Here is a 26,180-nt window from a genome sequence, read left to right as displayed (position 1 = left end):
TTTAGGCACTTTGTGGACAAAAAAGTGGTCAGGGGGACAACTAGGCACTTGAGGGGATGGGGGGGGGGTTCGGGAGTGACCCACGCAGTGCTTGGGCACCCCCAAAGGTGTCCGTTCGGAGCCTAGGGCCGATTTGGCCGCCTTACCTCCGTTTTAGTAAAAGTGACAAGTAGTCATTCACTTAAGTGGTTCGTGGCGTCCAAGTTTTGAGTACGATCCCTCGCACCAACTATGCGTCATCTGGCAACTTATTTGAATGGAAAAATTTCCACGAACAGCCTAGTTTCCCTTAACTGCCAGAGAGCGCCCTCAATTACCGAATAATAAGCATCTCACCACAGTTCGTTTAAAGCATCTGAAAAGAAAATTGGAGAGAAATCCTAAATACAGAGAAGACTATGTAAAATTCATGTAGAGTGTTTTTAGAGACAATGATGCTGAAGAAGCAGATAGCGTACCAAAAGAAGGCAACGCTTGGTACATTCCACACCATGGGGTGTACCATCCCAGAAAGCCTGAAAAAATAAGAGTAGTATTCGACTGCTCAGCCAAATTTGAAGGCACTTCTCTAAATAACCACTTACTAACTGGGCCGGATTTATTGAATACCCTGATTGGAGTCCTTTGTAGATTTCGAGAGCGTCACATTGCAATTGTCTGCGATGTGGAGAAGATGTTCCATCGCTTTCATGTTAGTCCAGAAGATCGGGACTTTCTGAGATTCCTGTGGTGGGAAAATGGGAACATCGAAAAGGAACCCAAGGAATATTGCATGCGAGTGCATATTTTTGGCGCAGCATCCTCTCCAGGCTGTGCCAATTACGGCATGAAATATCTTGCCCACAAATATGAAAAGGACTATCCACTGGGTGCAAGCTTTATTCACCAAAATTTCTACGTTGATGACGGACTGGTCAGTGTCAGTTCAGTTGAGCAGGCTAACAAACTTGTCAAGGAAGCGCAAGAAATCCTAGCTAAAGGAAAACTGCGTTTGCACAAGTTTGTGTCAAATAGCAGAGAAGTCTTGAGTTCAATCTCAGAGAGTGAGCGTGCCTGTCAAGTTAAGGACGTAGACTTGAACTACAATGAACTTCCAATGCAGAGTGTTCTTGGAGTAAAATGGGACATAGAAACTGATGCTTTCATGTTTAAAGTTGACCTTTCTGAAAGACGTGCCACCCGTCGAGGAATTCTATCAATCATAGCGAGTGTGTATGACCCATTAGGGTTTCTTGCGCCCTATATCTTAAATGGGAAAAAGGTGCTCCAAGAGATGTGCAAACAAGGAGTAGGATGGGATGAAGCACTTTGTGCTTCCTACAGATTTGAAGCCAAAGTGGGATGCATGGCTGCATGACTTGGAAAACCTTCAAGGGATTCAAATACCCAGATGCCTCATTCCTGAGAACATTGGCAGTATACAGAGATTAGAACTGCATCATTTTTCGGATGCCAGCAGTGAGGGCTATGGACAATGTTCATACATCAGAGCTGTCGCTGAAGAACAAGTGCATTGTGCACTGATAGTAGGCAAGGCCAGGGTAGCCCCTACTAAGGTGTTTAGTATACCACGCCTTGAGTTGACTGCAGCTACAGTCTCTGTTGCAGTAAGTCTTGTTCTCAAAAAAGAGCTGAGTTTGAAGATAGATCAGGAGTTTTTCTGGACCGATTCGCAGGTAGTTCTAGGCTATATTAAGAATGAAGCCCGGCGCTTTCACGTTTTTGTAGCCAATCGTGTCCAGAAGATAAGAAATTCTACAGATCCAAAACAATGGTTCTATGTGGAAACCAGCCAGAATCCTGCAGACTGTGCATCACGGGGACTCAAGGTGGCAGATATGATAAAATCAAGTTGGCTGAAGGGCCCTACTTTCTTGTGGGAGAGAGAGATTGTTGCAGATGAAAGATCTCCAGATCTTCTTGTGGGCGACCCTGAGGTAAAGGTCTTAAGAACAGACACCTGCGTAAGAGGTAGTTTTCTAGAAAGACTGTCAAGATTTTCAGATTGGAATACAGCTCTCAATTCTATTGCTAGGATTAAAAGACTGAGTAACAAAAATAAGGCAGTGTTTATAAGTACAGAAGAGAGAAAAGGCAGCTTTGGCGCTCATCAAGGCAGCACAAAGGGAAGCCTTTGAAGAAGAATTAAAATTGCTTGGTCAAAACCCAGCTGAGTTACCGAAGAGTAATAGGCTATACCATCTTGATCCTATCATACAAAATGGCATACTCAGTGTTGGAGGACGGCTAAGAAAATCTGAAGCAGCAATCAATTGGAAACATCCAATCATTCTTCCTAAGGAAGGCGTTGTCACACAATTGATACTTGACCATTGTCACAAGAAAACTCAACATCAAGGTCGAGGTCAAACACTGAATGAGCTTCGAGCCAGTGGCTATTGGATAATTAGTGGAAGCAAAGTAGTCGCCAGGTACATCCACAACTGTACTACATGCAGGAAGCTACGCAGACCAGCTGAGGAGCAACGCATGGCTGACCTTCCAGCTGACAGAGTAGAACCATCACCACCATTCTTATACTCTGGAATTGATTGTTTCAGCAAGCCACAGAGGAGGCGTGTGGGAACGCCAAATAAGGACCATTAGGAGTGTAATGAATGCTACTTTAGCACAAGCCAAAGGAAGACTAGACGACACTTCGTTAAGGACATTTTTCTATGAAGCCATGCTCATAGTGAACAGTCGTCCCCTTACCACCAACACAATAAATGATCCAAAGAGTGTTGAGCCTTTGACGCCAAATCATCTGCTCACATTGAAAACTTCAGAGCCTCTTCCTCCTCCTGGCAAATTTGTTCGTGAGGATTTGTATGCTTTAAAGAGGTGGCGAAGAGTGCAGTACTTGTCAGAACAATTCTGGAGCAGATGGCGCAAAGAATACCTAGTCAACATAAGTCTCAGACAGCAGTGGCATAAGCCTAGAAGAAATGTTCAAGTTGGTGATGTAGTAATCGTCAAAGAGGACAATGGACCCAGAAATGAATGGAGGTTGGCTAGGGTAGTTGAAACTATCGCAAGTGATGATGGTTTAGTGCGAACAGTTAAACTCCAAATGGGTCAAAGTAATTTAGGAAAGAAAGGTGAGCGCTTAAGTCAAACATCTTTCCTTGAGTGTCCAGTTCAAAAACTGGTAGTAATAGTTGAGAACAATTCTTAAACAAGGAACAAGGAAAACTAAGTGTCTTAACATCTAAAGTCAGAGTTGAAAAAGCGAGGTTTAAAGGACTAAATGACAGCTTATAGGAAAATTGTAAGATTTATTTCATTTTAATCAAAACAAATCTTTGTAATTTTGGTGGCAGTGTAGCTGTCATTGTAAAGGGTTTTATTTTTTTCTTTAAATGTTCTGTTGTTTTTGTGGAAAGATATTTTGTTTATAAATCATTTCATAAGTTATTAATGCTGTTGGAAAATTATTGTATTCAAAATTGGATAAAGGTGACACCTACAGGTGATACAGAGGTAGTTTAGTTCAGTGGTTCCCAACCTGGGGTCCGCGCCCCCCTAAGGGGGGCGCCAGAGTTCACAGGGGGGGCGCGGGAGAGGATAAGTATTGAGGTAGAAAAAGGCATAAAAATGCTCCACTATTATAAAGGGCTTTGCAATTAATCGAATATCCGATTTAGATTTCGGTTTCAAACGATTATAAAAATGTATTAATCGAGATAAATGATTATTGCATCATATTTTGCCGTGTTCCAGTTGTACACGCTCTTAAATGGCTCTTAAAAGCGCGAAAGAGCTTATGTGTGTGTGTGTGTGTGTGCAGCACGATCACGCAGTCAGAAGCATGCGGCCGGTCAGCATTCACTCTCATTCACACACTGAGACGAGCAGAGGAGCGCAGACATCTAAAGTCATCTTAACGTGAGCGCTTTAATGGTCAAATAGGTGTCAAAACGCGGTGTTCAGTGATTATGTACATTAACCCTCATTTGTGTAATAAACAAACGAGTTGAGGATCAAAAGACGTGAAAGAGAAACTATTAAAGAGACAGTGCGCTATAATCCTTCTGCCGCCTGTTTTTATCATTATTAAACAAACACAACGAGAAAACCCTCGCTGCTCTTGACTGAAGGACTGCTGTAGCTAAAGTGTTTTTCTTACAGTGAAGATGCTTAAAACACAGTTTGTTTTATATTTTTATTCTATTGTATTTATTTCTCTTTCCTTTGCAGGGTGGGAAATAACTGTATGTATACAGTTGAAGTCAGAATTATTAGCCCTCTTGAATATTAGCAAACCTTTTCCTGTCCAATTTCTGTTTTATGGAAAGAACATTTTATTAACTTATTTCTGAACATAATAGTTTTGATATCTCATTTCTAATTACTGATTTCTTTTTGTCTTTGCTATAATGACAGCACATAATATTTTACTAGATATTTTTCAAAATACAAGCATTCAGATTAAAGTGCAGTTCAAAGGCTTAATTAGGGTAATAAGGCAAGTCATTATAACGGTAGTTTATTCTGCAGACAATCAAAAATATATATTGCTTAAGGGGGCTAATAATATTGACCTTAAATTGGTTTCAAAATATTTAAACCTTTCTTTATTCTAGCTAAAATAAAACAAATAGAAGAAAAAATATTATAGGAAATACTGTTCAAATTCCTTGCTCTGTTAAACATAATTTGGGAAATATTTATTTAAAAAAAAAATATCAGGAGCGCTAATAATTTTGACTTTAACTGACAATGGTTTTGAATAATCGTGATTACAATTATGACCAAAATAATCGTGATTATGATTTTTCCCAAAATCGAGCAGCCCTACTATTATATATGTATTTTTAAGTACCAAAAAAATAAATAAAAATCTAAACGCATGCTTAAAATTCCAACATAATAGTGAAAATAATTAAAATAAATAACTTTAAATAATTATTTAAATTTTGCTCACTCGCGCAATCTGCTTGCCAACGTGTCGTAAAGGCAAAATCAAAACAAAAATGGCAGACAAACGTAAATGCAGGGATTCTTCAGAGGCGAAGAAAAAGATTAGACAGTATGACAAAGCCTACCTAAATTTTGGTTTTATTGAAGGCCAAGACAAGTTAAAACTGATTAATTAATATTTTCTATACATATTACCATATATTAATATTACACAAACACACACATGCATATATATATATATATATATATATATATATATATATATATATATATATATATATATATATATATATATACACAGTACATATGTATGTGCGTGCAAGTGTATTTATATGGTGGGGGGGCTCCAATGTTTGTATATGTTCATGGGGGGGGCTCCAAAGAAAAAGGTTGGGAACCACTGGTTTAGTTTACTGTCACGTGATCTTGTTAACCGTGTGATTATCAGGAAAAACGGGAAGTTAATATGAGCAGTTAACACGAGCAGTTAACACGAGCAGCGATATGCTTTTGTAGAGAAGAAAGGAACTTCGTATGGTTTTATATAAAAGAAGAACAAACTGAAAACATCTTAATGACTCCTGGACTTTGATTAGTGTTACGAACCCCAGTTTTTTAAGGCTCGTCTAGGGAAGGGGTTAGCAACATAAAAGGACACAGAAACCAGAATTACAATTCTCTATTTATTTAGAGACCAGAAAATACGTATCCTATTTAATTAAGGTGGCAACAGAAATATAAATCATTAATCAAACAATAACCAAGTCAAAGCAATTGCTTTGACTAACAAACAAAACATATATTATAAAGAAAATATTGATAAAAAACAAGAAAATCATAGATCAAAGAAACGGCACAACACCAGCATGGCTCCTCAGCAGCGGCTGCACAAGACGCGCAGAGAAGTTCGGACCTTCTTCATCAGGGCAAGATACAGAGAGATTCTCAGCAAGTACGGGTCATACCCTCCAAAGAGAGACAAGATCGCGAGGATCGGTCAGACGCGCTGGAAATCAAGAGCCACCCCGACACACACTTAGCTTCCGCTTATAAAGGCGACAAGTTGAATTAGCGGCAGGTGCAAGGCGGAGCCAGCCTCAAAGAAAAGAAATTGCAATTAATAAAACAATCTTCACCACAACACAATCACGAAGAGAATAATAATAATAATAATAATGAAGAAAGGCTAAATAAAGAATAAACCGTGACACCTCCCCCCTGAAGCAAGAAACAGTTTTTACTTCTCCCATCCTTGTTTTCCCATTGGAAAAACAAGGAAAAATAAACTGTTTCAACAAGGTGATTAAGGATACAATCGGGACAGTGCATCCGCCACCACATTTTCAGTTCCTCTTTTATGACGAATTTCAAGATTGTATGGCTGTACCATTAATGCTCAACGCATCAAGCGCTGATTATGGTTGTACATTCTGCTCAGAAAAACAAGAGGATTATGGTCAGTATGGACAATAACTGGATATGAACTACCTGAAACATAGACATCAAAATGTCTCAACGCTAAGAGTAATGCCAGGGTTTCTTTTTCTATGGTGGAATAGTTTAACTGATGTCGATTAAACTTAGCAGAAAAATAGGATACAGGATGCACCACTCCGTCAGCACCCTCCTGGAGAAGAACAGCTCCCGCTCCCACGGCACTAGCATCCACCTCCAGCTGGAACGCACGAGACACGTCAGGAGCGGAGAGAACAGGAGCACTGCAAAGAAGGGATTTTGCAGACAAAAATGCCTGTTGGCAATCATCAGTCCAACAAAACTCAACCTTTGGACTGCACAATCGCGTTAACGGAGCTACCACGCTTGAAAAGTTTTTACAAAAACAGCGGTAAAATCCCACCATACCCAGAAATCGACGCAACTCTCGTCTCGTAGCAGGTACAGGATACTCTAAGACCGCAAAGATTTTTACATCTACAGGCTTCACAAACCCATTTCCCACTTGCTTACCTAGATAGGTAACAGAAGCTTTAGCAAACTCACACTTTTTGAGATTCAAGGTGAGGGAAGCAGCAGATAAACGGTGAAAAACGTCAGAGAGAGATGAAAGATGTTCAGACCAAGTCAGAGAGTGAATTACTACATCGTCCAAGTAGATGTTACAGTTTGGAACATCACCCAACACGATAGACATTAAACGCTGAAAAGTTGCCGGTGCGTTTCGCAAACCGAATGCCATCCGCGTATACTGTAGAAATGCGTCCGGAGTCACAAACGCAGAGATATTAGATGCGCGCTCCGATAGTGATATCTGCCAATAACCTTTTAAGAGATCTAATTTCGTGATGTATTTCGCAGCACCAAGGTTATCGATGCAGTCATCAATACGGGGAAGTGGGAACGCATCAGGCACAGTAACAGCATTAATTTTTCGAAAATCCGTACAAAAACGGAAAGATCCATCAGCTTTCGGCACTAATACGCATGGAGAGCTCCACGAACTACTACTTGGCACAGCAAAACCATTTCGCAAAAGATAATCAACTTCGGCTTTCATTACCTCTCTCTTATTTATTGGACAGCGATAAGCATGTTGCTTAATCGGTAATGCATCTCCGACATCGATGTCATGCGTCAGGACAGCGGTACCACGGGGCACATCACTGAACAAATCTGGAAAACTCTCCAAAAGCTTTTGTATATCCTGCACCTGATCATGGGACAGATAAGTAAGCTGAGAAGGCAAAGTTAGTAACAATTCTGAGTTTTTCATTAATCCACCGTTTAACACTTCAATCGGCATACTAAAGCCATCATCCACATCCTCGGGTAACGTGCAAGTCAGCAAAGACACACCCTCCTTTATGTCAGTCGCTGGTTTCCACTCACCTGCAGAAACACTAACGGTCTCAGTATCAGCACGGTCGACATAGGACTTAATCATATTGACATGGCAAAAACGAGTCTTTCTCCTCCGATCAGGAGTATGGATTATATAGCCCGTTTCGCCAACCTTACTTTTCACAAGGTAAGGACCAGAAAACCGCGCAGTCAGAGCAGACCCAGGGGTAGGAATTAAAATCAACACTTTCTCACCTGGCGAAAAATTACGCAACACTGTTTTTTGGTCATAGAAACGCTTCATTTTCTGTTGAGAGAGTGAAAGAGCTTCCCTAGCAAGATCACAAGCTTTTCGTAAGCGATCCCGCGTACGAGAAACAAAGTCGATCACGTTAGTCTTACGAGAACTTACCAAGGAATTCCTCCTTTAGCATCTTCATTGGCCCTCGAATTTCAAAACCGAACACCAACTCAGATGGGCTAAATCCTAGGGAATCTTGTCGCGCTTCACGCATTGCGAATAAAACAAAAGGAACAGCTTCGTCCCATTCGTTTCCAGTTTCAACGCAGAATTTACGGAGAGCAGATTTTAACGTTTGATGCCAACGCTCTAAAGCTCCTTGCGACTCTGGGTGATACGCACTGGACACAACATGAGAAACTCCTAATGCTTTTAGTGAGTTTTTAAACACGCGAGAAAGAAAGTTTGAACCCTGGTCTGTTTGAACAATTTTTGGCAATCCAAAAGTTGTGAAGAATTTTGTTAACGCTTTAGTGACAGATTTAGCAGTTATATTCCTTAAAGGAATCGCTTCTGGGAATCGAGTAGCGGCGCACATAACAGTTACTAGATATTGGCAACCAGATTTTGCACGAGGAAGAGGACCGACACAGTCCACCAAAACTCGTTCAAATGGCTCACCTACAGCAGGTATAGGACAGAGAGGAGCAAGTGGCACAGACTGATTCGGCTTTCCACTCACTTGACAGACGTGACAGGACTTACAGTAGTTGGCAACGTCCGATTTTAATCCCGGCCAAAAGAAATGCCTAAGCACTCGATGGTAGGTCTTATTAATTCCGAGATGACCGGACCAAAGATGGTCATGAGCCAAACTCAACACAGACTGTCTAAATTTAGATGGAACCACAATTTGATATACCCAATCGTCCTCATTCTCTGGCTCACTCAAAGTACTAACCCACTTTCGCATCAGCACGGAGTCTTTCCAAACATAATGACAGTTTCGCCGGCATGGCGAACTAACCTCAGCATTTGTGCGACATTTTTGTAATGTTCGATCACCCTTCTGCGCATCAATCAAAGCTTCTCGAGAAACAGGCAAATCCATACCAAGATCAAAACGAACAGACGACGTCGCCGTTTGATCTTTAACCACAGATTCTGGAAGCACATCATCTCCCAGAATCTGGGAAAAAATAGAGTCGTTAAGACACTTATTTTCTGAACGATCACATTTTAATTGTGCTCGAGTAGTAACGACACTAGGAAAAACTTCGGGAAAAGTTTCAGCGCATAAATCAAGTTGCTTTTCATAAGAAGGAAGATTAGTCACCTGCACAACCGGCATAACTTTACCACCAGCAATATCATTGCCCATAATAAAGTCAATTCCCTTTACTGGTAACGATGCACGCACTGCCACTTCAAAACATCCAGATGCCAACTCCGATGTTACCCACACACGATGTGGTACGGCAATGGTACGGTTACATACCCCATTTCAATGCCTTGAATAATCGTGCTGGTCTCACACGCAGTGGAGTCGCAAAAATCTAAAGCGTCTGCTAAAATGAAAGATTGAGATCCTCCATTATCACGAAGAATTCGTACGGATTTCCTACCACTGTCCCCCTCATTCAGTGATACAAAACCGTCGAAGACAAAAGGTTTGAAACATGGATCTGGTTCGGGAATGGAAGAAAAAGGCAGAGTTTTGACTAAAACCGAACCTCGGGGCTGCATTGATTCCTGTCGCTCCTGTTTTCGTTGTAAAGTACGGCATTCAGACATTATGTGTCCCAAATTATGGCAATACCTGCATTCTTTTCGAGATTAAGCTAGAAGAAGCCCACACTTTATTTTCAGGAATTTTCTCATTCTCGTGTCCGGACAACACATTCTCACCTGTACGCTTAAACACAGTTTTGTGCATTAACGCATATTCATCCGCTAATACAGCTGCTTGTTGTACAGTGCTGACCTTCTATTCGTTTAAGTATAAAGCAGTACGTTCAGGAACGCAATTTTTAAACTCCTCTATTAACATAAGCTCTCGCAAAGAATTTCAGTCTGTAACTTTACATGCTTTTACCCAGCGATCAAACAGTATTCCTTTCTCACGCGAAAACTCAACATAAGTTTGAGATGCAGATTTTTTCGTAGTACGGAAACGCTGTCTATAATGCTCAGGAACTAACTCATATGCCCGCAAAATCGCAGCTTTCATAGCCTCATACTGAATGCTATCCTCCACAGAAAGTGATGCACAGACCTCCTGCGCCTTACCTGTTAATTTGCATTGAAGCATCAAAGCCCATACCTCGTTTGGCCACTTCAAAGCAGTCGCAATTCGTTCAAAAGCTTGAAAATACGCTTCAACTTCTTTTTCACGGAAACATGGAACTAGTGCAATTTCTCATCAGATGGAACAGAATTCACAGCGATACTGGCATCAGCTGGGGCAGTAGCCACGTCTACGACACCATTTACGTTAATAGATCTCACAGGTGTTTTAGATAAAGTCTGAGCAGCCTGTAATTCTAACTCTCGCATACGCACTTTCATATCTGCATCAATTCGATACATTTCAATCTGATGTTTTAAATCATCTTGTCTCGCTTGAGCTCGATCTTGTGTTTCAAGTTGTAATCGCGCTAAACGAAGTTTTAAACGCCAATCTGAACGAAATTCAGGTGATGCCTCAGAAAGAGAAGCTGGTTCAAACTTAGGCAGGGAAAAAGGTGGACATACCTCCCCATTAACCACATCCCCTGGTGTAGTCAAATCACCAACCCGCACTTGTGAAGAACCTTCTGCATCCACTAATGATTCAGCCGCTTGGGTAACCACTGTCTCTGTTACAGGAAAGATACATTTGTCAATCAGAAAATCACTTATACACGCCTTTATCTCTGCTTTACGCTGAGTTTTAACAACAGGAATTTCAAAATGTTGAGCGATCAAAAATAAATCGTTTTTACAGCACACTTCCAATTCCTCAACACTAGGTTGATCTATGAAATTATTTAAATCAAAAGTTGCCATCCTTCAAAACATATGTTGTGAGCAAAAAAAAATTAAAAATACCAAACACACAGCCCAGTCCTACACCTACCTAACCAGAAAACTAACTAAACTCAGCTAGTCTTCAGAGGGTACCGATTAAGAGTTTTTTCTCTCCCCCGGAATACCTCCAAAAATAATAAACTAAAATAATAAAGCAAAACAATAAACAGTCAGCCGTAGCCAGACTGGCGCAAAGCACAGCCTGTTGGCTTACTCAAACTCACCCAGGCAGGAGTCGGTAAATGATTTACTCACCACATAAGCTAGTCACTGAAAAACACAAATTTTAAGAATTTTACTTAATCCAGGACAAGCTCCCATTTATGTTACGAACCCCAGTTTTTTAAGGCTCGTCTAGGGAAGGGGTTAGCAACATAAAAGGACACAGAAACCAGAATTACAATTCTCTATTTATTTAGAGACCAGAAAATACGTATCCTATTTAATTAAGGTGGCAACAGAAATATAAATCATTAATCAAACAATAACCAAGTCAAAGCAATTGCTTTGACTAACAAACAAAACATATATTATAAAGAAAATATTGATAAAAAACAAGAAAATCATAGATCAAAGAAACGGCACAACACCAGCATGGCTCCTCAGCAGCGGCTGCACAAGCAGCGCACAGAAGTTCAGACCTTCTTCATCAGGGCAAGATACGGAGAGATTCTCAGCAAGTACGGGTCATACCCTCCAAAGAGAGACAAGATCGCGAGGATCGGTCAGACGCGCTGGAAATCAAGAGCCACCCCGACACACACTCAGCTTCCGCTTATAAAGGCGACAAGTTGAATTAGCGGCAGGTGCAAGGCGGAGCCAGCCTCAAAGAAAAGAAATTGCAATTAATAAAACAATCTTCACCACAAACCAATCACGAAGAGAATAATAATAATAATAATAATGAAGAAAGGCTAAATAAAGAATAAACCGTGACAATTAGAAGATGCACAAGGTATGCTGTTTATTGTTTGTGTGTTTGTGTTTCACCAGCTAATTTGTGAAGTTTAGGACTATGTATATTATTGCTGGTTTGATAAGAAACAAATTCAGTTAAACTGCTGTAAAGAAAGGCAAAATATTGACGTTTTGTATGTGATTGTTTTTATTTGTTTCAGTTTTTTCACGGTGTCATCATGTAAATGTCAAGATATTGTGTCCAATGGGTGTCACGCTGTTTCAGCGTTGTCAAATTAACATGAAGATGTCATGATGATGACGATGATAACCATGAAGACATTAAACTTTGAGACATCAGTTGAAGCGTGATTCTTTTAATCAGAAGAAAACATTCAGGAGCCGTTACAGTCATCATCTGGTATTTTCTCCAAAGGTTGCTGATTCTCCAGTATTCCGGTCAGTAACTCATCCAACACATCACAGTCTTAATTTGCAAGTCCTCCGCCAGTCTTAAACCTCTTTCTTCGAGCTTCAGCAATGTTTTTTTTTAGGTTCATTTTGATATTTTTCCACAACACCTGCATTTAATTACTATTATAAATACAACTGTGATTTTACAAAGGCTATAATAAACCTAATGATTCTTACCTGAAGTTGTTGAATTGTTCTTGTAGATGTGTGTTCATTTTCATTAAATTCATTACAAATAGATGTCCAGGCATTCCTCTTCTTTGATTCAACAGCTCATGTGTGCAGTTTATCTTCGATAACAGGATGTCTCGAAACTATTTGCTTTAAAAGACTTTTCTCATGTTTAGAAAAGTTCTTTGATCTTACTCTTTTTTCAACATCCATTGCCATTTGCTTCTCAGTTGCATACAATTTGAACCTCTTCTTGGGTCATTCCATGTTTTATTGGCAACCTCAATCCAGCTAATCCTGATTTGCACAGGTGGTATTAAATTAATCGAGTGTGTTTTAGTTGAGGACTCCATTGTCCAGGTGTTAGTAATGTGTAATTATTCTGTGTTTTAGAAAGCCATTTTTTAAAACATGATTAACTATTCTAGATTAAGGTCTACTCCTGTCTTAATTTAATCTTGGTCCGGGAAACCACCCCTTTGTTATGGTGCAGATACAATTGAGAAGTTCGGGGGGGTGTGGTTGATTTTATATCATGTGTTTGGTTGGAAGCTCGATTCTGCGGCTCCTCCTCTGGCTCCATCAGACAGTCCTTCTGCGCAATTCCTCTTCTTTAATTCAGGGGGTATTCCAAAAAGTTGGTTTAACTTACCATTTGCTAAACCCTGAACTCTCGGTTGATTAACCGAGTTATTTCACTGTACTTACGCGGTACTTTGCAGGTTGTAAAAGAAAGCGTTACCAAGGTGTCCACTGTTGGATGAAGGCTACTTGTTCAGCCTTTCAAGTGCACAATGTTGTTCCAGTTTAACTTTAACTCATATCTGACTCCAATTTGAATATGAGGTGGTTTAAAATATTAGTATATTTATCTTTTATTTTATCTGACTCCAATCATAAAGCATTAAAAAGACTATATCAATATATAATTTAGATAAATGTTTGAACCTTTTTGTCTTCACTTGTAACTATTACATTTGTTCATTCGTGTGCTCATGTCGCTCAGAGGAATCACCCCAGCCGATGACGTCCCTCAAGATCACACTCTCGTCAGTCGTACTTATTAACAGAGGTAATTGACTAAAATATGGCAGCTCTTATGCTTGCTCATTCTAAAGCATTTTTGATTAGTCCCCCTTAGATGTTTACCTTTGAGTAAATACATTATTATTTCTAAACAGAGGTCAAGGCCATTATTATACATGAAACAGACAACTGTTCTCTATAATAATTATGGTTTCAAGAGTTCCCACTTAGATATGCTTGGCACTTATAGCAGGTTTGGCATGCTGTCCCGGGAGAGAACCCTGAGCTCGAGATATTTGAGCCCAGGGCTCCCGCCCGGTCTAGAAGCATATCAGGAGAACCGAGATCAGGTTGATCTCGATCGCTCCCCCTTTAGAAGGGGAGAAAAAGGAGGAGATGGGGTGGAAGGGGGGATTCTTCCAAAATGAAGATAGTGCAATGGGGAGAAAGTGATCCATTTATACTAAGCTAGGATCATTCTGATTGGATTATTACTGATTACGGATGAGTGGCCAGCGGTGCACAATCATATCACGTGCTCCTCTTGAAATTAGTTTATGAAACTTCACTTAGCTAAGCCCTTGGTTTTCCTTGTACACCTAATTTACAATGATATTACATTCAAACAAGGATCGGGTACCCTGTCTACGTTAGTCGTGCAACACTTTGTTGCCCTGGAGGGAATTAACCCCCTTTCAAGTACACTTGAATCAATATCCAAAGTCAGTCGGACCCCTATTCACCTTATTCTCTGCCGACGAGCGGGTGCTGCCATTTGAATCTTTTTGACTTGATGTTGCAATTTTATATTTTCTTATTATATTATTCTACTTGGTCTGTATAATCATGCAAACATTTGTTTGTAGAGCAAGTAGTTTGACCGTTTTCTGCCATTTATTACTCCTAGTCATTCCTTCCATAGGTGACTGAATCGGAAGTTCTAAGACAATCGCGAAAACAGGAGCACTTCCTCATTTTAAAAATAAGGTCAATACAATTAGTGTGCCCAATGCCCCATCTCAACTGGATTTTAGTCTGTCTACTAGTGCAGAGAATCTATTAGCGCAGAGCACATGAAGTACGAAAACAAGTATACATCTTAATCTACTAAAATGAATAATTACAGAGTAAGCAGAATACGTTCAAACATAACAATTTAATAGTCAGGTAAATGTGTATTACGCCAGTTCATTCATTCATTTTTTGTTTTTCGGCTTAGTCCCTTTATTAATCCGGGGTCGCCACAGCGGAATGAAACACCAACTTATCCAGCACATGCTTAACGCAGCGGATGCCCTTCCAGCTGCAACCCATCTCTGGGAAAAATCCATACAGACTCATTCACACTTATACACCATGGACAATTTACCTAAACAAATTCACCCGTACTGCATGTCTTTGGACTGTGGGGGAAAACGGAGCACCCAGTGAAACCGAACATGCAAACTCCACAGAGAAACGCCAACTGACCCAGCTAAGGCTCGAACCAGTGATCTTCTTGCTGTGAGGCAACAGCACTATGAAGGTATTTTTGGTGCGAAACTCCCAAGAAGCTATGAAGGTATTTTTGGTGCGAAACTCCCAAGCAGCTGTAAAAGTGTAATTTGTAGTTGTATAAAATAGCCACAAATGTGTATTAGTAAATTTGTACTCGCAGAGCAAATTTGCAATAGTTTATAAGTAAATTTGTACTTGCAAAGCAAATTTGCAAATGTGTAGGTATTTTTTGTCTCCAACTTACACAACGCAACATTTACACCTGCACAAATCCTTCAGTACAGGTGCACAAATCCCATCGGACGAATCACAAATGCAGAAACTCATCCGCTCATGTTCTTTGCTACTATTGTTGCAGTGAATATGGTGCAAAACACATTCACACACCTGCATCCAGAAATGTGGTCACAGACAAAACTTGCACATCTGTAGATTAGAATGGGTATCCACACGAAGAGAGCTGAACGTGTGTAGAATGTTTGATTTATTTTTTTCTAAGCACGAACATATGTATGTTCCTGCAACTGCTTAAATCTGCCACTACGAGTCTTAAGCGCTGTTTTTCACTTGCAAATCTATGTTTCGCTTTCTTGCTCTTCTACACCAAACATCACTGTGACATTTGGTGCAAAAGTGACTTGTGTATCTGCCAACCAAAATGTGGGCTCTCTGAGAAATTCAGCCAATAGGGGATGGGGCGTGACCTCACCGCTCTAGCTCTGCGGAGGCTGAACTTCGAAACCGAAACTCTCTTTGCGAGATTCACCACATCTATACCTGACTTGCGTTTAAAAATGCCTGCTTAATTATTTCATAGTAGGAGAAAACCTTTCTACTCCAGGAAGCCGCAGCATACGGCCTGAAGGAGGAAGAGGACGCGGTCAGTTTGAAATGTGAGATTTAAACCAAAGACAGTTCCTTGTGTTAAATTTTTTAATTTTTTGTTGAGCTACAAAAATTTGTTGAGCTACTGTACAGTGCACTGTAGAATTGCTGAGGGTGTAAAGAGGCTTTAAATTATAATCTATTTTATTTCGCTGTAGATGTTGATTATGTAATGTTACGGTCTCCAGTCAGCACATATAAAGTAACGTTTCAAAAGTAAAAAAGATTATTATCATATGTCTGACAGAAAAATGTGAAGTATTGCAGATCACAAGACTAAACAGATATCTGAGTGAGTGATGTATTTGTGCAGATGTAGAATCTGCTGTCAATTAACTGTTGCCTATACTGTTTAAATTAAATACATGTAATCTTAATAAATGAGAATAAAGGGTCATTTGTTTAATCTGTGCATCACTATAGTTGATCAATTGAGGAATTGTGACCACGTGAGCTTAAAAAAAAACACGTTTTGGCAAGCGAGACTCATTTACAATCTTGATTAAAGTATTCTGTTTTAATAATTTTAAATAATTCAGGCTGCAAAAGATGAAAGAGAAACTAATTCAGCATAGAGCACAGATTTTTGTGCCCATCACGCGTCTGAACGCGCATTACCAAATGCACCTCCCTTTAATATTAGTTTATGCAGTCGTAATTCATACAATAGAAAGTCTTAAAGAACACAAACAGTTAAACAGCACTGTGGGATAATCGGGAGATGTATTGGCCCGCTTAAACATTGTAGCATTTTTCTCCCTGAAATAGCAAATATTAATTAATCTGTTAATGGCGCACAGAAACGGACGTATCACACCGAGGCAGTTTCAGTAAAGTTTGTGCAAAGTGCAATATACACAATTCAAACACCAGTGCAAAGCACTTTGTTGCAGTTTGTGTCAAAAACATCATTATTCCGATATATCCACACATAATCTTCCTTTCGCTTTGCTCTCTCTAAATGTGCGCTCTTCTCTCAACGCGAGCTGCTGTGTGCACCTCATCTGTAAATTTGGAGAGGTTAGTAACTGAACTCATTTCAATATCACTGACTCCATAAAGTTAACCTCCACTCCCCAGCAGCCCTGTCCTAACCTCTTCATGCAGCTCAAAGGACGAGCTGTCCCAGGAGAAGCTTGCTAATAATCAGAGTTGAACCATAGGCCATCTGGCCATTCAAAGCAGTTACAGACCTGTACAGAGTCATCACCTCCTTGTGCTGCAAAAGGGAGGATTTCTCCCTATGAGCTATCAACCAAGGCTGAACCTGGACGCGGGCGTCCCGCGAGACACTTTAAACACACAAGACAGGGATAATTTGTCCCAACTGGCCCGTAGCCAAGGCTGAACCTGGGCACGGGCATCCCGCGGTTCACTTTTAACACACAAGACAGGGATAAGTTGTCCCAACTGGAACGTAGCCAAGGCGGAACCTGGACGCAGCAGGCGTCCAGCTTTGAACTAAGGAGACAGGGCTCATTTGTCCCTACTGAAGCTACTTTTACCACACAGATAGAGGAATAATAAAGACACTGAACACCATATGACCGTTAAGTTGTACAATATTTATTCAGGATGATTCAGAGTCTTCTGTTGGTTTGAGTGGGCGAGCCCCCTGGCTTTTCCCCTTGGCAGGCCACCATGTCAGCGTCCTCCTGCTGGTTCCCTCCTGGAAAAGACACACATAAAGGCCAGTTAGCCAATGCCTCACGTTCTGCTGTCACCATCCACGCCAAAGAGAAACTGATTTACCAGGGGAGACACGGGAGTCTCTGTCCTCTTGCGCCCCTTCCGCGGGGGGCTTTCTGTGCCCGCTGCCTCCCCATCCTCCTCCTCCACCAGGGCCCTTTCAAACAGTCTGCAGCGCTCACGTGCTTGGAGAGGTCGGAGGCGAAGTGCGTAGAACTTATCTGAGGTTGAAGTGTCATGGCACATGAATTGCGCCACCTTCCGGCGAGACAGACAGGCAGAACCTTTTTTAGGATCAAAGCCGCCGGTGGTAGTCACAGGGGCGCCACATGCATACTCACATGGGTTGCGATGGCAGTCCGTACGTCAGTAAAGGTGGGTTTGCCGGGAAGGCCCATACTGATCCACGCAGACTGAAAGTATTTGTTTAGGGTCCGACAAGGACTGGCTCTGGAAGTGAAAAAGAAATAGGTAGCCTGGCTCCCTCCGGGGAGACCAGCCTGCAGCGCCAAGAACCTGCGGAACCAGCTGTATTCCTCCCTGTTTAGAGACAACTCCGCCGCCCCAAAGGCTCTGTTTGTCTTATGCGTGGTGATCTGGCGTCAGAGAACAAGCAGAGAGAAGTGAGTGAGAGCATGCTACTGGTGACCCCCACCTTACTTGCGCCATACTCACGTTAATGAATTAAGCAGACTCGTCCGGGCTTCTGGAGGCCTCTTCAACCTCCTGGATGGTCAAATTCTGGAAGACCAGTCAGAAAGCCATAAAAGCGCGACTGTTGCCTAGTGTTTGGGTTGGACTCCAGGCTATCTGATGAAGGCAGTGAGGTTAGACAAATTAGACCTCCAACGGTTTAATTTTCTCTCTGAGTCACCAGCAGCTCTGGGTAAACCAAGAGCTGCTGGTGACCTATTCTCCAGGTCACCAGCAGCTCTTGGTTCACCCAGCCACGTCTGTCTGCCCCTCTCCCCAGCGAATGGGATTCATTCTGGGGGAAGGGGGGCAGACAGACGTGGCTGGGTGAACCAAGAGCTGCTGGTGCCCCGGAGGAACGAACAGGGGGAAATGTTGACCGGCGGACAGCTTTCTTACCAAGGAGGGCAGGTATCTTCCTTCCAGCGGTCTGGTGACAGCGCAGCAGGCTAGTCTTGGCTATCAGTCTGCTTCCTTCGCCTACTTGGTTCGGACCTCGTGCACAACGACACGCCGGCGTTTGCCGCGAATGAGAGCTCTGACCTCCCTTCGAATCAGTACCAAGGCTGTGCTGGAGAGGCGGCACGTGGGCTAGGGCATCCGCGTCTGGCCCGAGATATATCCAGCTGCAGACCCGCAGAACCACACACGTTTTAGGCACACACAATCTAGGACACACATTCTAGGCAAACCATATATGGGGTGGAGGGGTGGAGTTAGTATAACGTAAAAACATGGCGGAGATGATGACACACGTCGGATAAGATAGATCATATCATTAACTTTATATATAGAAATATTTATAAAGTTAAATTTTTATGTTAAAAATACAGATCGCGGTAAGAAACGTTCATGTCATAATGTAATTTGGAGTTAAAAGGTAACAATATGGCGGAGATTACGAACAGGGTAAGAAAAGTTTATTTAAACGTTAATATTGTTACATGATGTATTATTTTCATAAAGGATATGATTGGTTATGATGTTGCGTTAAAATACCGATTGTGTCATGTCTGTCGTTGCTATTACTGACATTTTGAATTTGACACCTTTTTTCCTGCGGACAGTTTGGGTGTTTTAAATATAGAGGTAAAGTTGGTTTTATATTCACACATTCGTTCATTTAGAAGTCTCTATATTGTTTACCATGTTACTTTGTTCAGAGTCAGTGTTAATGTTGTTTTCAAGCCACACTTACATGCTAATTCCATTCGAATATTCAATGTTGTACTTGGATAGTCATTGGCTGCTAATATGATTTCACTGTTTAGAGTTTGCAAATAACACTTTTATGAATTTATATTATTAAGGGGAAAGTCTGAATGTGTGAATATAAAACCAACTTTACCTCTATGTTTTAAATTGTTAATAAATTATTTAGGATAAAGCTATTATATGTTTTTAAGAATTTTAACACTTAGACATATTTTATATTTTAACACTGGTAGAATTATTGTTTATGGGATTATTGTAAAACATGGTTTCAAATGCTTATTTTTTCATGTCTTGTAGACACACATTACAGTTCAGAAGGACAAAGACTTACCTCAGCTCCATAAGGGCCAAACTTGCTGTGACCTTTATCATTGCCCTTTCTACTTGGAATTTAAGCCAACCACACGGGTCAAATTAGATCTGCATCTTCAGAGCCATTTCAGGAAAGCAGTTAGACATGAAGGTATGAATATCTAAAGTTATTAGTTCACCTGGCAAATAGTTACTTTTATTCATCTAGTAACCTGCGCAGGCTTCTCCCAAAAAATAATAATAAGATGATGTACAAGAGGCATCATTGCATAATCATCATTGTTTATTTATCTTTAAACAAAAAGCCATCACCCTGATCTCTTTGGCTGTATACATACATACATACATACAGCCCAGTATTTATTGTAGTATGGTGCATTACTAATGTAATGATATATTTATTTCAGGCTTCACTATGCACAGATGTGGACTGGGATGCAGACCTGGACTCCATTTTCATACTACTGTCTACTGTGAAATTACAGTTTTAAAAAGAAGGGATTTTGAACATCATTTACAACTTTGAAAAAATAAATCGCTTCACACTTCAGACAAAAAAAAAGTTAAGGACACTTCAGTAAGTGTAAAAGTGACCATACCGGCTACGAAAAAAGCTCCATCACCAACATGCGAAACAGTGATCAAATCTGCAGTGAGCGAAACTCCAATAGAGTCAAGTGTAACAGTGAACATGATGGAAGTCGGAGAAAGAGAAACCCTGTTACATACAAACGAGACTGTGACCATACCGGCAGCCTTACCAAATAATATGTCCTCAGGCAGGGTCCGTGTAAGGCCTGTTGTTAAAAGAAAATGCCCTGTTTGCGGTTTTCTTATGAATAGAAAAAACTTAAAGAAACATATTGACCGGAAACACACAGAACAACCAATGCAGGATATTACCGCTGAGTTCCATCTTACAAGCCAGTGTGTAGATTAGACCAATGGTATAATTGCTGTTCTTAAAACTACTAAAGGACAGAGTATTACAATTCACGTTCAATTAAAAACAAAGGGAGAAGAACATAAGGTTCGCTGTGAAGATAGTGAATGTCAGGTCAACATGGAAGTTGCACAAAAAAGTGGGCTCTTCTCTTATCAATGTAAACACATACGATCTGTAATGTACTGCACGTCCTCTGCAGAACCACTCACTTTAAAGCAGGAAGTTCTTACAGAAATGGTGAAAGCAAAGTGGTTTGGTAGCGAAAAGAGAAAAATATGCCTTACTCGGCAACAGCTTGCTGACAGCCACTGTGTGCCACTCTCTGTGCAAACTTCAATTGGCATACCACAAACAAAAAAAATAATTTCTTTGTTTGAACCCAATGCGTCTTATTATAGCCAGTTGGGACGTGTAATGGTTGTGTATAATACAAAGTTAAACACATAGCACTGCCCATGTGCAAAATCTAAACAATCATGTGCCCATAAACACATTGCAAAGTGGCACCTGTTTCAAACTGGTCGTGAGCTGTTTAGCACAGAACTTTTACCAAACAGGCCACATCTCCAATCAGATGAAGACGACTTTGAAAATGAGAGGCCTGTGTATCCACCAAAAGGTCTGAAACTAAAGAACATGGTGTCCTACATTTTTGAAAACAAAAAGATACCTCCTGTTCTGCCAGATGATGTTAGGGTACCATCAACAAAAACCTACCCAAGACACCCCTGTCCTTCTGAAACAATGTGTCAGAGATGTCCAGGAGTTGTCGCCCTCAGTGAACCAATTTTAATTACAAGGAGGGCTAAAATTCTTTCAAACTGGGACATAATTGAAGGTATGCTGGGTTTATTGTAATGTTTATTGTGTGTGCATTAATAAGCTATGTTGTCTTATAGTTTATGTATTATTATTATTATTTTTTTACATTTTAGATGTTGCCACTTACAGTAAGCAGTGCCCGCTGTGTGGTATGCTTTACCGCTATCAGGAATGGAAGGATGGTTTGCATAATTTTAATGATCACATCATCCTTGATCTTCCCTTATGTCTGACTTTAAGAAGCCTTCTTCAGGTAATTTTACACTTGATATGACTGTATGTGATGTTATAAAGACCATTGTTTAGGTAGTTATTAGTTTTATGTAGTTATGTAGCATGTTTTTATATTTTTTAACACTTAACACAATGTTGTTTTTCAGGTGCACACTGCAGTTAGCAGAGCAGTTGCTTTTTTACAAGACTTGACTGGTAAAAAGTTTCCACCTGCAGATACGGTACTACATGGATATTTACATTTTGAAGCCCTCACAGAACACGAGTACAAGTACTCATGTGTTACCTGCGGTGATTACCCCCCTGTTGTTATTATGGATTTGCATAAAAAGGGTATTTTCCAGTTTTCTGGTATGTTCATTGAAAACAGATTACATTAACTACATTTTAAATGTTTTGTTATTTTGTTTTGGTGTGTTATTGTGGAAAATGCTTTTTACAGTAAGCGACATAGAAGAACCTCCAGAGAGCTTTAAAGGGGAGGTTAATCTAGAAACATTCTGGGAGGCTTTGTCCAAAGAGATGACATGTCGTGGATTTGTTACAAGTATGTGCAAACATACAGCTTTAAATACACTATGTTACAGAAAAAAGCAAAAATAAAGCAAAATAATGCAACACCTGTTAATAATTCTGCTGTTTTAGGTGGTACAAATAATCCATTTGCAGTTCCACCTACGTATCACTTCTGGTCTCCGTGGATTGGCAAGAACACACGTCATTCAGACATTGTGCTGAATACAGAGTTTGAAAAACGTCATTCTTCAAAGTTTTCATCTGAGATCTCTGAAATTACAGTCACAGAGGAGAGGCTCAAGGAAGAACTTCGCAAACAAAAGGTTGGTTAAATTGCACCTTTATTTGGCCAATTTTTTTTACAATGTATGCTGTACACAGTAATTATTCTTTTTATAGGTAAGTGTCATTAGGAGGTTGTGCAAAGAATGTGGATTAGACTTCACCAGATCTCGAAATGACCTCCTACTCAGATTGTCTGAAGAAATGAAATCTAGGCAGACCTATGATAAAGTCTTTGAGAAAATCTGGGGAGCCTCTGGTGAGCTTCTAATACGTGATATTTTATACTTCAATATTTACTTTTTTTCATTAGAATGGGTATATATATATGTGTGTGTGTGTGTGTGTGTGTGTGTGTGTGTGTGTGTATGTATGTATATGTGTGTGTGTGTGTGAGTGTATATATGTGTGTGTGTGTATATAAAATTTAGAATCTATTTTGAGTCCTACTTTTTGTATTCTTGTATTAAGAGGATGGGGAGTGATCATGTGCCCATGTGGGATAGTCTACAGTCTAAAGTGCAATCTTCGAGCTGAGAGACCTCGGGATTTTGCTGATTTGCTATTATCATGGAAGCACATCCCCAATGTAATAATTTATGACACACACTAATTTAAGAGTACCAGAAAATATTCCCATTCATCCATACGAAACGGAACCCACTGAAGAGAACATAAAATTGGCAAAATCTGGGAAACTGAAAGTGTCTTTGCCCTGGCTAGAGGAAAAACTGAAAATAAGAGACCCCCATGGACACCCTGTAACAGGCTCTTCTGATCATTATGTATTGTCTGATCGTTTTCATGAAAGTAACTCCAAAGACAGCAGAGATGTTTTGAGGAAGATCACTATAGTGCCTCAACTAGCTGGCAAAATAAATAGCCAGGTTGCAGAACAACTTTTCTCAAAGATGAGAAAAAACAACTATTTTTTGAACATGTCTTGGCCTTCTACTCATTTGTTTCAAATGAGATCCATAATTCACCACTACAATGAAAAAAAGAACAATGAAGAGATGACCAAATTAAGGAAGACTTTTGGATCTAGGATGATGGCGAATATGCCTGGACAAGCTGTGCTGGGTAAGATTAAAACGCCTTATAAAATCTTTAACATTTTTACAATTGGTGGAACAGCATTGGCCACCAAAATATATGTGTTTTTAAGTTTTATAATTTTATTATTGTACTAGAAAACATGAACATCTTGCATGGGGAAACTACAGGAACTGAGTTGGAGGACACAGGCCTTACATCTGTAACTGTCCCAATCAGTAGTAAGTCTTCTTTTTATACACACACACTAAATATATATATATATATATATATATATATATATATATATATATATATATATATATATATATATATATATATATATATATAAAATAAGCTATATATTTTTTTCCTCAATAATCTACAGAACAAACCATCATTACACAATGACTTGCCCAATTACCCTAACCTGCCTAGTTACCCTAATTAACCTAGTTAAGCCTTTAAATGTCACTTTAAGCCGTATAGAAATGTCTTGAATGTATAGAAATGTCTTGAAAAATCTAGTCAAATATTTTGTACTGTCATCATGGAAAAGATAAAATAAACCAGTTGTTAGAAATGAGTTATTAAAACTATTATGATTAGAAATGTGTTTAAAAAAATCTGCTCTGCGTTAAACAGAAATTGGGAAAAAAAATAAACAGAGGGGCGAATAATTCAGGGAATAATTCTGACTTCAACTGTATATGTGTGTGTGTGTGTGTGTGTGTGTATATGTATATCCTGAAATAAACTTTATAAGCCGTTTAATCAGTTATTCACATTGTAAGCTAAATATTTCATTGTATGTTAAAAGATAACATTAACATCTCCACTGAGGACACCACAGAAGTTGAGATGGAGGAAACAAGCCTTACATCTGTGACGGTCCCAACCAGTAAGTTTTTATATATCTGGTAACTGATTATTTATTGTGAAATACACTTTATAAGCTGTATTACTTAATTGTCTATATTTATCATTTTTATTACAGAAGAAAATGAAATGGTGTGTGACATCAAACACTTGTCTGCAAATAGAGTCTGCTGGGATTGTCCTCAAAGTAATAGGCAATCAAAAATGGTACGTTTGAGTGTTTCAATTTTGTTTGGTTTAATGTCTGAAAAACACTAAATGTGTTTCAACAATCAAACTAAATATTTTGTGTTCTATCTGTTTTTAAGCTTGACTGGGCTTTGAAAACAGTGAACCCAGATGAGACAATTGCTGAGGTTGGCAACATTGTCCTTAAAAGGAAAGACTTCTGGACACTGGGTCTCAATGAGCAGTTGGAAGCAACAGTGAGTAAATATTAACATTTGAAATGCTTATCATTAACTGTTTAACTTTAACAGATTTCTTTAAAACATTGGTAGATTGCAAACAGCTGCCTTAAGGTGGTTGCATTGATGGCAAAAGAACAGGTACAGTAAGTCTTAAATGGGCTTCTCTGAAGTAGCTTAAACCACAATTGTGTTACTTGTATACACTTGTGTAATGATGTCATTGTAGGGAATGGATATCTGGACAGCAGATGCATACGTTGTGGCTACCTGGTTACCTCCAAATAATTTGGACCCTTCACTGTCTTTTCCAGTAATCTCATTCATAGTTCTAAAAATGTAATTAGTAACTAATTAAATAAAAAAAAAACTATGTACTCATTATTATTTATTTTTTGTTTGTTGCTGTTGCAATTATCTATAGGATGACATTGCATTAAAAGATTCAATTGTCTTTCCTGCTTGGATGCCAGAGTTCATACAAGGTTTGCGTTCAAAACGTTTCCTTAATAGTTATTTGAATGTTTGCATGATGTTCTGAATTTGCATGTGTTACTGTGTCCCAGTTACTGTGGGCTACTGTTTTTGTAGCTTAAATACTTGTTCATGAATATTCCTGTTTGTTCTTCTGTATTTCTTTTAGTAAGATGACAGCTGAAATTGTGCCAGGAACATGGATGCTACTGAAAAACAAGGTTAGATTTGTAATTTGTAAAAAACAGAAATGTGCGCACATCTAGAAAAATCTTGAAGGCAGGTGCACGATCAAAAAACAAACATAAGTGGCAAAAGATTCAAAGTAAATCGGCACACTGCCACTTTAGCTCTCAAAAAATTTTATTTAGTCAAAATTACAAAAACACTACGTTTCGACCGACATGGTCTTCATCAGGTAAAGCGTTGCAAATGGAAGTCCTCCAGAAATAGACAAACAGCTCTACACAGCACCTGCAGTCAATTATCACAATCAGCTAACAAGCCGGTAAACAGGAACATTTGCATACAATAATATACATCTTAAACAATGTGAAAAACATGAATACAAACAGACATTTAAAATACAAATACAAATCCAACATTACTGGTGACCTTAGATGTGGAATCGTTATATACTAACATTCCACATGATGGCGGTATACAAGCTATTGATTTTTTTCTACGCGAGTTT

The 26,180-nt window shown here is 39.6% G+C and overlaps 1 protein-coding gene and 1 pseudogene across 1 annotated transcript; both read left to right on the top strand.

The window, feature by feature from the left end:
- The first annotated feature begins 19,885 nt into the window (after nt 1-19,885).
- LOC110438158 (uncharacterized) lies at nt 19,886-23,687 on the top strand. Its single transcript, XM_073933127.1, has 8 exons — nt 19,886-20,042; nt 20,299-21,675; nt 21,773-21,912; nt 22,040-22,244; nt 22,336-22,440; nt 22,539-22,732; nt 22,809-22,950; nt 23,163-23,687. The coding sequence occupies exons 2-8, from the start codon at nt 21,474-21,476 to the stop codon at nt 23,174-23,176; spliced, it is 1,002 nt and encodes a 333-aa protein (XP_073789228.1). The 5' UTR covers nt 19,886-20,042; nt 20,299-21,473; the 3' UTR covers nt 23,177-23,687.
- LOC141375042 (uncharacterized) lies at nt 20,583-21,462 on the top strand (annotated as a pseudogene).
- Nucleotides 23,688-26,180: the final 2,493 nt, after the last annotated feature.

Source organism: Danio rerio, chromosome 2, assembly GCF_049306965.1.
Source record: "Danio rerio strain Tuebingen ecotype United States chromosome 2, GRCz12tu, whole genome shotgun sequence".
Lineage (NCBI taxonomy): Eukaryota > Metazoa > Chordata > Actinopteri > Cypriniformes > Danionidae > Danio > Danio rerio.
The sequence above is the reverse complement of the archived record's forward strand: the minus strand, read 5'-3'. Positions and strand labels throughout refer to the sequence as shown.

What these genes read in the sequence shown, in the direction of transcription:
- LOC110438158 (XM_073933127.1), top strand. Translation starts at nt 21,474, where the DNA reads ATGGTGTCCTACATTTTTGAAAACAAAAAGATACCTCCTGTTCTGCCA. An exon ending in CTTTAAGAAGCCTTCTTCAG is followed by an intron (nt 21,913 to 22,039) that starts GTAATTTTACAC and finishes GTTGTTTTTCAG; the next exon opens with GTGCACACTGCAGTTAGCAG. An exon ending in GGGTATTTTCCAGTTTTCTG is followed by an intron (nt 22,245 to 22,335) that starts GTATGTTCATTG and finishes TGCTTTTTACAG; the next exon opens with TAAGCGACATAGAAGAACCT.